This window comes from Procambarus clarkii, chromosome 20, assembly GCF_040958095.1.
Source record: "Procambarus clarkii isolate CNS0578487 chromosome 20, FALCON_Pclarkii_2.0, whole genome shotgun sequence".
NCBI lineage: Eukaryota > Metazoa > Arthropoda > Malacostraca > Decapoda > Cambaridae > Procambarus > Procambarus clarkii.
In genome coordinates, this window is record NC_091169.1 from 22,484,547 (window position 1) to 22,497,546 (window position 13,000).

Below are 13,000 nucleotides of genomic sequence, written 5' to 3' on the forward strand. Positions count from 1 at the left end.
TCATACAGGGCCATATGTTCAGTAGCCTGCACTGACAAATTTTGGGTGTACTATGAGGATATCTTCAAGAACACGAGAGTGAATAAAGTAATTGCAAAGCTCCAGGTACCTCATGCCAACTGGTCTGAAAGGTCTAATAACTGGGCATTCGGTGATGTAGTGTGGGAGATCATGCCGCAGTTCCTGCTCACAGAGTTTGCACCTAGAGTGTTGCGGTCTGTTCTGTTCAGTGCAAAGTCTGTTCTGTGCTTTCTACTTCTCCAAAAAGTCTATGGTTTCTTTTTGCCTCCAGGTAATTGCTGCAAAGAAACAATAATTAATGATCTTTCATTGTTCGTAATTGTTTGTACTGATTACTAATATCTCTTACTATGGTGTTCTCTGGAAAGTCTCTAATATTCGGGTGGTCACCTTTACAATACATTAGTCTATACACTCTAATATTTGAATTACCTCCATAAGACAGTGCGACACCATTTTTGTTCTTAAGTCGCAAGCGTCATTTCTTAATTGCTTAGGCCTATGGCTATTGTATCTCTCAGAATTTGCTCCTGTCACCAGAACGATCCTATTATGATACTTGCTTATTTTCTATGAGAAAACACCCCACGGCAACACCCCTCGGGACCCGACAACACCCCGTGGGACCCGACAACACGTCGCAGAACCCGACAACACCCCGTGGGACCCGACAACACGTCGCGGGACCCGACAACACGTCGTGGGACCCGACAACACGTCGTGGGACCCAACAACACGTCGTGGGACCCGACAACACGTCGTGGGACCCAACAACACGTCGCGGGACCCGACAACACGTCGCGGGACCCGACAACACGTCGCGAGACCCGACAACACGTCGAGGGACCCGACAACACGTCGCGGGACCCGACAAGAACTGCGCAATTCCGGAGAAAATCAATTCGATCAATCATAAGTCAGGTGGGTAAGGCGGCCCTGGTGTCAGAGTTGAGATTGAGCAAACAAACCAAGAGGAGGCGGTGCGGGGAATGGAGGGGGGGGGGGGGTTATGTGGGTGGGGTGGCGGGGATATATGTGGGTGGGATGTGGTAGGTGGCGTGGGAGAGGTGGCCAGAGTATAGGTGGGTGGAGCAATGAGGGTGTGTTTCTTTTTTATTGTGCTAATAGTATGTGATGGTTAGGGGAGGGGGCGGCATGGGTGTGTGGGTGGGGGCGGCATGGGTGTAGGGGAAAATGAGGGTGTGGGGGTGGAACCCTCTGTTGCCGGGTCGCTGCGAACTTGATCATCTTTCATATTTCCCTTACTGGTTGTGTTCGAAATTGGATTCGTATTGACTTGATGAATAGGCATGGGTGACGGGTGAGCGTTGTTGACGGGTGTGAGTAGGCGACGGATGGGTGACCAGCCGGGAGGAGACAAAGAATAAAGCAGACAGGATAAAAGGTGGTTCTATAAGAAATGTTCACAGATCATATAATTATGTTAAAAGGGTTACATAAAGAAGTGGTTGAAATAATTGTATACATAATTGCGGTAAATAATTGTATACATGTTGCAGTAAACCTCAAAATGTTAGACAAATAGAGGCTTGACCCAGCAGGCACGTGGTGTTAGCAGACCCGCGGGCCAGCCAACCAGCCAGCCAGCCAGCCAGCCAGCCAGCCAGCCAGCCAGCCAGCCAGCCAGCCAACCAGCCAGCCAGCCAGCCAGCCAGCCAACCAGCCAGCCAGCCAGCCAGCCAGCCAGCCAGCCAGCCAACCAGCCAGCCAGCGAGCGCATAATACCCACACAAAAGCAAGTTGATAAAATTTGGAACGGAAGTGAGGATGCAAAATGTAGCATAATGTTGGGACGGCAAGTGCTGCCTAGCACAAGTCAGCATCTGGGAGTACACCTAACAACGAGGCTCTTACCGAGGCCACACACTTTAATATGATAATATCACCAGAGTTGGTAAAGCTGGCGAACATTTGTGTAACCTTGAGGCAGCTGGGTGAGGGAGCGTCGTGACGGTGTGTCCAATCTGTGTTACACCAGTACTGAACTATGCGGTAGTTACTACCTAACAACACACAAGGAGTGAGAAAGACCAGAGGTGCTACAAGAATGGTCCCTGAACGTTGAGCGCTGAACCACAAACAAAGCCTAGATCTCGTTACACTAGAAAAAAATAGAGAGATGTGAAGGGACATGATCACGACATATACATTTTTTAAGAGGCATTTACAAAGTGGAGAGACGAAATGCATAGCATGAACAGATGTTGAATGTAAAGACCTGTGTGAAAACTAGAGACTCAGGTGAACCACATAAATGTAAGGAAACATATTTTCATTGTAATATTAGCGACCACGTGAAATGAGATGAAGAAGGGAGAGTCAAGACTATCACCACACAGCTTGTTAAGATCATGTACAGCAAGAGCTGTACATGATCTTATTACAATAGACGAGCAGCGACTGAGAAGCGGGACTCAGGAGCTGATACTGAGCCAGGAAGCACGTATTGTTGAGCTCATCAAGGTGAGCACCAGGTCCTGTAGCAACCACTACACTGCCTCTACCCAGACCCATCTGCCTCCCTTCAATAATCCTGAAAACTTGCTTGGTAATTGGATGTCCTCATGTGGATACTCCTCTTAATTGTTTACCTATATTCCTATTAATTGCTATTAATGTGTATATCAAGTAAAGATCCTCCCATCCACCTGGCAGGTGGTGTAGGAGGGCGAGCACCTGACAGGTGGAGCAGGAGGGCGAGCACCTGGCAGGTGGAGCAGGAGGGCGAGCACCTGGCAGGTGGAGCAGGAGGGCGAGCACCTGGCAGGTGGAGCAGGAGGGCGAGCACCTGGCAGGTGGAGCAGGAGGGCGAGCACCTGGCAGGTGGAGCAGGGGGGCGAGCACCTGGCAGGTGGAGCAGGAGGGCGAGCACCTGGCAGGTGGAGCAGGGGGGCGAGCACCTGGCAGGTGGAGCAGGAGGGCGAGCACCTGGCAGGTGGAGCAGGAGGGCGAGCACCTGGCAGGTGGAGCAGGGGGGCGAGCACCTGGCAGGTGGAGCAGGGGGGCGAGCACCTGACAGGTGGAGCAGGGGGGCGAGCACCTGGCAGGTGGAGCAGGAGGGCGAGCACCTGGCAGGTGGAGCAGGAGGGCGAGCACCTGGCAGGTGGAGCAGGAGGGCGAGCACCTGGCAGGTGGAGCAGGGGGGCGAGCACCTGGCAGGTGGAGCAGGGGGGCGAGCACCTGGCAGGTGGAGCAGGGGGGCGAGCACCCCTGAACAACTGCACACAAAAATAACGTTTTTGTTCTTGGATCCCGAGCCTCTAAGCGGCGGAAGGAACTGTCTTTTTTCCAGTCATTCGGCACCACCTGCTGTGATGTGCTGGGACGCTCACTGTGTGTGTGTGTGTGTGTGTGTGTGTGTGTGTGTGTGTGTGTGTGTGTGTGTGTGTGTGTGTGTGTGCGCGCGCGCGTGCGTGTGTACGTGTGTGTGTGCGTGCGTGCGCGCGCGAGCGAGCTAGGGCGGGCATAAAGTCTATGAAGATGATTAAGTTAAGGCTTGCGCGACCCGGAGCGGATCAGTTCCCGCCAGTGTGCTGTGTTTGCTCAATCTCCGCCCCGATGGAAGTCCGCGCTGCTCAGCCACCTGATTGATGGATCAAATTGGTTTCTCTCCAACTTGAAGCTCCCTGACTATTGCCTGTTTGCAGGGCGCTGCCAGGAACGCTGCCCTGATGCCGTACTCCACAGCTCCCGCTCCTTTCTCTACTGATTTTTCTCTTATTGTGAATTTATGAATTCATAAATGTGAACGAGCAGAAAGGTAGTGTTTGTGAGGAGTTGAACTTTAGCTCTCGGGCTCCGTATTTCACTTACAAAATGTCTCTTAGGCTTTGGATCCTTTTATGAGGCTTTTCGTTAATTTCATAAATCACCACCTCACTCACACTGAAGACTGGCTACTCCTCACACTGAAGTTTCTTCTGATATTTGGCTCGTATTACCTTCCAATTCCGACTTTAGTTCAGTAATTCTGAACTGTTTCCCCGTCCATGAGAGACAACCAACTAGACAGTCGTCACCGTCTAGAGTGTCGTCACGGTCTAGAGTGTCGTCACGGTCTAGAGTGTCGTCACGGTCTAGAGTGTCGTCACGGTCTAGAGTGTAGCACTCTGCGACCTTCACTACAACATACAACGCACACTTCTGGAGTTGGTAACATTGTACTGGGAAACTCAGGACCAGTCCTTCAGAAGTCTTTAATATTCACTTCGGAACAAAGTTACGGCGGGATGATGGTGAACTTTGATGTGAATTTACCGGTCACTAGAGAACCTGTTGATGTGCTCAGTTTATAACGTCAATATCTCTCCCTCGTGAAATGCGAGGCTTTAGATGTTCTCTTGGTTTGCTGAAGCTGTAACTAATTTACAGTCTATTGTTGCTCAGAATTTGTATATAAAATGTATCAGTAAGACTCGGATACACGGGATCTTCCACATATCCGAAAAACAGTAATTTGTCCATGTGGGGGTCAGTGTGTATTTTTATGTTTCCAGTGGCGGATGGTCCACACACACACACACACACATACATACACACACACACACACACACACACACACACACACACACACACACACACACACACACATACACACACACATACACACACACACACACACACACACACACACACACACACACACACAGTTTTCAGGAAATTCCGGGACCTCGCGGCTGAGTGGACAGCGCTCGGGAGTCGTAGTCCTAAGCATCCGAGTTCAATTCCCGGTGGAGGCAGAAACAAATGGACAGAGTTTCTTTCACCCTGATGCCCCTTTTGACCTAGCAGTAAATAGGTACATGATACTTAGACAGCTGTTACGAGCTGCTTCCTGAGAATGTGTCGGTGTATGTGTGCGTGTATTAGAGAGAAATATATGTGGTAGATATAATAGAGGAAAATATATGGTTAGAAAGGCGGGGTCCAAGAGCTAATAGCTCAATTCTGCAGACAGAAACAATAAATACAAATATTAAATACAGAGACACACACTTCTCGTGTCCCCAGTAGGGCGGTGGTCAGCCATACACACTTTCAGTCATGTGCGATACAATATTAATTTTATACAAGCTGTTTACCAAGGTTAATTTATCCTAAATGCTAAACATAAAATACAGGTTTTAAATACATGCACTAAAACTCGCCAAAAAATAAGCCAGAATTAAGGATAAACGGCCATAGTGCATATAAAGTGAAGAGTTTACCGTAGGCGGCCGTGTGTATATGACGGTTACCGACCTTTGTGGATTATATTAATTAACCAAAATGTGTCGTCCACGCAAGCCTAGCAGCTGTCCACCCGCGGCTCAAACAAACGAATAGCCAATGAGAGGACGGCACGCTGCCTACACACAAATCTTACATCAATATTATATATATATATATATATATATATATATATATATATATATATATATATATATATATATATATATATATATATATATATTATTAAATATGACCGAAAAAGTAAGATTAATAATTCTAACACGAATATTCTCAATCTTTCGTACATTTCTTTTCACTGTTGGAGGTAAATCAAAAATCAATTCTCCAAAATTCATTTTGGAGAATTGATTTTTGATTTACCTCCAACAGTGAAAAGAAATGTACGAAAGATTGAGAAAATTCGTGTTAGAATTATTAATCTTACTTTTTCGGTCATATTTAATAATATATGTCTACAGGAAAGACTGCTACCAAAATATACTAATATATATATATATATATATATATATATATATATATATATATATATATATATATATATATATATATATATATATATATATATATATAAAAAGTTTGTGAGGGTACCACCTCTGGTGCCAATGTGGGGACCCATAGCCTCGGAGAAGAAAATAAAAAGTATTCAGAGGAGACCTTGTGGTTTCTCACTGAACACTAATATTATCTTCTCCTACCACCCCCATTCTTTTGTATGTACACATATATATTTACTTTATTTGAAGTTTGTTACAAAAAAGGAGTTACATATGGGTTACAAAGATGGTTGTCATAGGTTGTCGAGTTCCTCCAGCTCCTCAGATGGCGGGAAGGAACCCTGGATGCAGTGCGCATTTCCCCTCTGTATCGCCACACTGAGGCGCTGGAAAAGAAAGCTTGCAGCTCTCGGGTCCCTTGTTGTTTCAATGAGCCTAGAACCCAGTTCCTTCAAAAAACTGGTAGCACTTTTACCCCAGGCGCCGAGCGTCTCAGAAGCAATGGGGACAAAATTGTAGTGGTGATCCAGTTCTCTATACTTACGGGATTTGGCTGCTTCCCTGTGGGTGGCAGCGCCACCTGGTTGTGCAACACTGAGGTTAATGTAGGTGTTAGCCAGGGTTGATACGCACGTGTAGTCCCATACCAACTGCTTGCCATTCTTCCAGGGGTTCACTGTGATACCATCCGGGCGACCAATAAGAGCATCAGAGTTACGGGGCGTTAGGTAACGGGGCTCTCTTTCAGCTGGGCATCCAGCTGTGGTGAGGCTCCTCTTGATGATGTCGTTAACTTCACTGTGCCTCGAGTGCCATCCCCCTGTGCTTTGGCAGAGTATATATATATATATATATATATATACATATATATATATAATATATATATATAATATATATATATATATATATATATATATATATATATATATATATATATATATATATATATATATATATATCAGCTTATATTCTTGCGGATCCTGACTGCGTTGGCTCGGGGTCTTGAAGTGGGTAGAATGTAATTATGTGTTAATAGGTTGTTGAGTGCTGGTCTTGATTTTTTGTACGTGTAGCGCCTCACTGGAGTCCAGTCTCCTGCTGTCGTTATGCCTGTCGATTATTTCAGTGTTGCTTGTCAAGATGTCTCTGGTGATGGTCTGGTTGTGTGAGGAGATTATATTCTCCTTGATGGAGCCCTGTTGCTTGTGCATTGTTAATCGCCTAGTGAGAGACGTTGTGGTCCATTCCCCCATATATGTCCTACCCTCACGTCACTCAACCTCGCCGCTATCCACCCTATCCTCATCTAACCCTTTGCTCTATCCACACCCCCTTCTAACTAAACCTTCCTAAATAGTTCCCCACTCCCTGCCCTCCCCCACTTGCCCTGCAGCCTGCGCTTGACACCTCATAAATCCCCGTCAACAAGATCCCATTATTTAAAAAGAGTTCAATACCTGGAATATTAATCTGTGTTCACACGCTCCGCCATTCTGATATTTGTAGACAATCAGAATGACTCGGGTATGTGATGGGTCGACAAATTCTGGCGCATGACTGAACGCTTCACAAAACTAATCTTTCCTGATGTTTGAAGCATATGTTGTGTTGTCAATAGTTTTTACCCTTTTTGATATATATATATATATATATATATATATATATATATATATATATATATATATATATATATATATATATATAACCAGATTCATATACAGCCAGCAAAATTATTTACTACGTTCATTGTTCCAAATACGTTTTTTTGTGTGTTTTAAAGACTATAAGATTACAAAATGAAATGCTGAAGCTTTTGTAATGATTACTAAAGGAACAGGATTTAGCAATATCGCATACTAATTAGCAACAAGGTTTAGTGCATCTTTCGTTAATGATGTCATGGATGGAGTTGTGGCATGCCCTTGAAGGCAGGCGGTACCTGTACCGGAGAGGACGGCTGGCAGGTACACTGTCATCACTAAGTCAGGTACAGTCACCTTCCCTTCCAGGCAACACGGAACGATATGAGATACTTGGGTCCCACACCACGGCTTAAAGGCAGGTGTTGCTCAGGTGGAGGTGCTGCTCAGGTGGAGGTGTTGCTCAGGTGGAGGAGCTGCTCAGGTGGAGGAGCTGCTCAGGTGAAGGTGCTCCAGGCTGACGGCTCCAAGACTGATGGTGTGGCCTAAACACCTCCGCCTATTGGCCTGTCTGCTCACTCCTGAGAACTGAAAAATGGCGCCCTGAGGAAGACGTAAGCAACTTACCAGTTTGAAGACTTGAGTTACACAGAGATCCGCAGCACCACCACACTCGTGGCTCCCAGGGTTTACCACCCTCATTATGCCAGCACCACCAAATTAAACCAGGGGAGAAATGTCTTAAAGGAAGAAGGAGAGCACAGTCGAGACTTTTCAAGTTTAATATTAGACTTACACTTCACTGCAAAACAGCAATTTGGCAAAAGATCTAACTTAGCATCCTTCACCCCACGCTATCGAGAGGTTGCTAGTGGCGAGTTGTATGGAGGTGATATCTTGAGGTTATCTTGAGGTTATCTAGAGAAGACTGACGGGAATTTGAGTAATATTCTCGCTATTATTTGTTGGCGGGAAGTATTACATGTGATAATATTAGTGGTATTCACTCCAGTATCAGGGTGTAGCAGCAGGGGGCCTCCAGTATCAGGGTGTAGCAGCAGGGGGCCTCCAGTATCAGGGTGTAGCAGCAGGGGGCCTCCAGTATCAGGGTGTAGCAGCAGGGGGGACCTCCAGTATCAGGGTGTAGCAAGAGCAGGGGGACCTCCAGTATCAGGGTGTAGCAGCAGGGGGACCTCCAGTATCAGGGTGTAGCAGCAGGGAGCCTCCAGTATCAGGGTGTAGCAGCAGGGGACCTCCAGTATCAGGGTGTAGCAGCAGGGGGACCTCCAGTATCAGGGTGTAGCAGCAGGGGGACCTCCAGTATCAGGGTGTAGCTCCAGTATCAGGGTGTAGCAGCAGGGGAACCTCCAGTATCAGGGTGTAGCTCCAGTATCAGGGTGTAGCAGCAGGGGGACCTCCAGTATCAGGGTGTAGCAGCAGGGGGACCTCCAGTATCAGGGTGTAGCAGCAGGGGGACCTCCAGTATCAGGGTGTAGCTCCAGTATCAGGGTGTAGCAGCAGGGGGACCTCCAGTATCAGGGTGCAGCCCCCCCAAGACCACAAACCGGGTTACCGATGGAGCTCCCTGTAGTAATTGCAGCAGTTGCAGGAAGACAAGGCTAAGCCACAGAGGAAGGTAAGGTTGGTGTTCCCTGGCACGGTGCCTGGGAGGTGAGCACTATGGGGGGTGGTGCAGCGTGGCACTCTCCCTCACTTCCTTCTCCCCGTTTTAGCTAATTGACATTCTGAAGTGTCACACCGTGTTGGTGGCTCTCTTTTTGCTTGTTTTTCTTGTTGCTCTTGTGAGCCAGACAGCTGCCACCTCCAGTTTTTGTGTAATGAATTCAGTTTGACTGTGGTGTGACGTGTAGTGTGACGTGTGGTGTGACGTGGGGTGTGACGTGGGGTGTGACGTGTGGTGTGACGTGTGGTCATGGTGTGACGTGTGGTGTGACGTGTGGTGTGACGTGTGGGGTGTGACGTGTGGTCATGGTGTGACGTGTGGTCATGGTGTGACGTGTGGGGTGTGACGTGTGGGGTGTGACGTGTGGTCATGGTGTGACGTGTGGTCATGGTGTGACGTGTGGTCATGGTGTGACGTGTGGTCATGGTGTGACGTGTGGTGTGACGTGTGGTGTGACGCGTGGTGTGACGCGTGGTGTGACGCGTGGGGTGTGACGTGTGGTGATTTTCAATGAGTGTGTTCCACGTTGTCCCCCCCCCCCCCTGCTTGTAGTTGAGTCAGCAGCGTGGAACAGTCGCCCACACTCCTAACCCCACCACTCAAACAACTAAACAACTTCAAAATCTCTAAGATATAACAATAAGAAAAGCCGACACGACTAAAGCATGTGTGTTGATATCAAGAATATTAAACTAAAATCAACATAATCTTCAATGACAACCCGAAATTTCAGCGAATTACCAGAACCCTTTGGAAGATTTTCAACGCAAAGTGAACAAAACTCTCACGGCCGTCAACGCAAAGAGAGATGGAATTCACTTCACTAAATTCCAAGGTGACTATGGCAATGTTAAGAAACATAAAGCAGGTAACCCACTACGCCCAATAATCAGTCAGATACCAACCTCAACCTACCAGAAGGTAGGATACCAACCTCAACCTCGACGACCGGGCCGCGGGGACGCTAAGCCCCGGAAGCACCTCAAGGTAACCTCAAGGTAACCACAACGCATATATACCAAGCCTATAAACATAGGATTATGCTTGAATTGCACCAGAGGTGTTACCCCTTATATATATATATATATATATATATATATATATATATATATATATATATATATATATATATCATTAATAAAATAAAAATAAATTATTTTCGTCAATGTTTGATTTTCATTTTTTACACTGAATATTTCGTAAAATTCTGGAATAAAATCGCACCCGCAAAATATTTTGTTTGGTAAATAATATCCAAGTATATTGAAATGAGTTATTCTAAAATGTCGGAAAAAGCGCATCCTCATCAGGTCCACCTCAATTAAAAATTCTAGACTGCCAACTGTTAATTAAACATAAAGTCCTGAAAAAAGTTAATATGCCGAGGTGGTAAATTTTCCATGTCCATGCCAAAGTATTTTTTTTTCATTTATGCGAAGTGGCATATTAATTTCGTTCTCAATTAACCCAAACTATGAAAACGGAGATAGATTATAAATATATAATTACAGTTTATATAAGTATAATTATTTGAATATATAATTAGAGTTATAAGTGTATAGATATAACCTGTAATTATATATATAAAAAGTATTTAATAATATTAAAAACTGGGGACGTTTAGCGGGGACGCTAAGCCCCGGAAGCACCTCAAAGGTAACCTCCTCAGACACACTGAGGTGTACTGATGTAGTGTATCAGTACACCTGCACCTCTGGAGACTGTGTGCTCTGAAATATTTGCTACATTGGACATACCACGAATTTAGGATACGACGAAGGATAAGATTGTTTGCTAGTCAAAAATTATGAGGAAGATTAAATCGGAGGAAGAGAGAGATAAACTAAAAGATGTTCTGGATAAATTGAAAAAAATGGTCCAACAGATGTCCACTAGACTGTAACAGAAGCAAGTGCAAAGTAATGCCACTGAGTGCTGGGAATATGAAGCATGACGCAAGATGCTTAACGTTAATGGGAGATAAAATCCTTCAAGAAAGAGGAAGATATGAAAGTTGATATTACACCCAACAGGTGTAATATTAACTCTCAAAGATCACATAAAATGGATATCATCAACGGCGTATGCACCATTGGCCAAAATATGAATTGCCTTCAGAAAACTAAATAAGGACAAGGAAGGACTAAATTAGGATCATGTAGGCCACACATATATCAAATCTATCCTTGCATATGCGGCGTCTGCGTGGAGTCCTTATCCGTCAGACACAAAACGAAGTTGGAGAAAGTCCAGAGGCATACCACCAGACTAATGCCAGAGCTGAGGAGGTACGAATTACGAAGAAATACTACTGACACTAAAATTCACATCACTAGAAGACAGAGGAGTTAGGGGGAGACATGATTTCGACATACAAAATTCTCAGGAGAAAATTATAAAACAGACAAGAACTGACTATTTAGCATAGGTGGTACTCGCACAAGCAGACACAGGGGGGGGGGGGGGAACTGAGTGACTCGCTATTCCAGAAACATTAAAGAGTTTTGTCAGTGTCAAGATTGTGAGACAAATGGAATGCACTAAGAAGTGAAGTGGAGGCGGCAGACTCCTTAAAGAGATTTAAATGTAGATATGACAAAGTCAGATAGGATGGAAGCTTGTTCACACTCACTTTGAAAGATGAGAGGCGGGACCAAAGAGCCAGAGCTCAAGCCCCACAAGCACAACTAGGTGAATAACTAGGTAATCACACACACACACACACACACACACACACACACACACACACACACACACACACACACACACACACACACACACACACACACACACACACACAGACACACACACTCCCACACACACACACACACACACAGACACACACACACACTGTGAACGAGCAGTTTTACATAACAAAAGCAGCCATGACGCCAGTGTTCCGAAATATCAGTCTTTGTAAGAGGGAGCGGCGGAGGGTTTTCCTGAGGGCAGCACGGGGGTGAGAGGCACCTGCACAACCTCCAATATTACACCGGAAACACCTGAATAATACATGAAAAATAATTCTCCCGCCAAATGGACGTACATAAGGCTAGCTGAAAGAGAACTCTTGGAATATATGAAAGAAAAAATGCCCGTTGAATTTAAACAGTTGGGGAAGGGGGGGGGGGGAGATCCCCTTCCTTTAATTTTTCCTCTTTCCCTACCATTATTCCTCCCTCCCTGTCACTATTCCTCCCTCCCTCCCTCCCTATTATTATTCCTTCCTTTAATTTTTCCCTCACTCCCGTTCTCTCTTACAGTTTTCCTCCCATTCTTCCTCCTTCCCTCCTCCCTCACTCCCTCCCATTCAGCCACTCTTCCTGACTCTCATTCTTCCTTTACCCCTGCGTCCCATTCTCTCTATCTCCGTCCCTCCCATTTTCTCTCCTTCCCTTCCTTTCTCCCTTCCGTTCTCTCCCAGTCGACAAAACATACTCCAGTATAATTGAAGTAACGTTGAAGTAATGTTATCGACGTTGAATCAACGTTATTGACGTCAACTGAGCGTCGATAACAGCTGAACAAAGCAAACCTGTAATATAATACTCTATGGACAAACAATCCCACATTTCAACCTTCATATCGATCTTTGGTCATTACAAATTAAATCAATCGTAATTAATAACACTTTCGCGCTCCGTGGAAACTCGCGGTTGACAGGGGGATCGTGGCCCCTCCGTGCGGGTAAGCGCGCGGTGACACTCAAATGTGTATACTCGTTCCAGTTTTCTCACCTTAATTCTCGCGCTACGTCGCTCATTCTGGTATCATTGTGTTCGCAATTAAATTCTCTACAGGTGTGTATAAATATAATGTCCAAAAGCCTAGCGTGACTCCCAACAGCAAAGCGTAAAGTCGGCAAAAACGCACAAAATCAGTAACATGTGCATTCTCGTTCCATTTTT

At 45.7% G+C, this 13,000-nt stretch overlaps 1 protein-coding gene across 1 annotated transcript in view; it reads right to left on the reverse strand.

The window, feature by feature from the left end:
• Positions 1 to 6,979, reverse strand: part of LOC138366754 (serine/arginine repetitive matrix protein 1-like) — a 9,875-nt gene extending 2,896 nt beyond the window's left edge. Inside the window, exons 1-3 of the mRNA XM_069328032.1 lie at positions 6,850 to 6,979; positions 3,984 to 4,163; positions 1,288 to 1,432 (exon numbers count right to left, since the gene is read on the reverse strand). Of these exons, the coding sequence (XP_069184133.1) occupies positions 1,288 to 1,432; positions 3,984 to 4,163; positions 6,850 to 6,979 (455 nt within the window). The remainder of the gene's footprint in view (positions 1 to 1,287; positions 1,433 to 3,983; positions 4,164 to 6,849) is intronic.
• Positions 6,980 to 13,000: the final 6,021 nt, after the last annotated feature.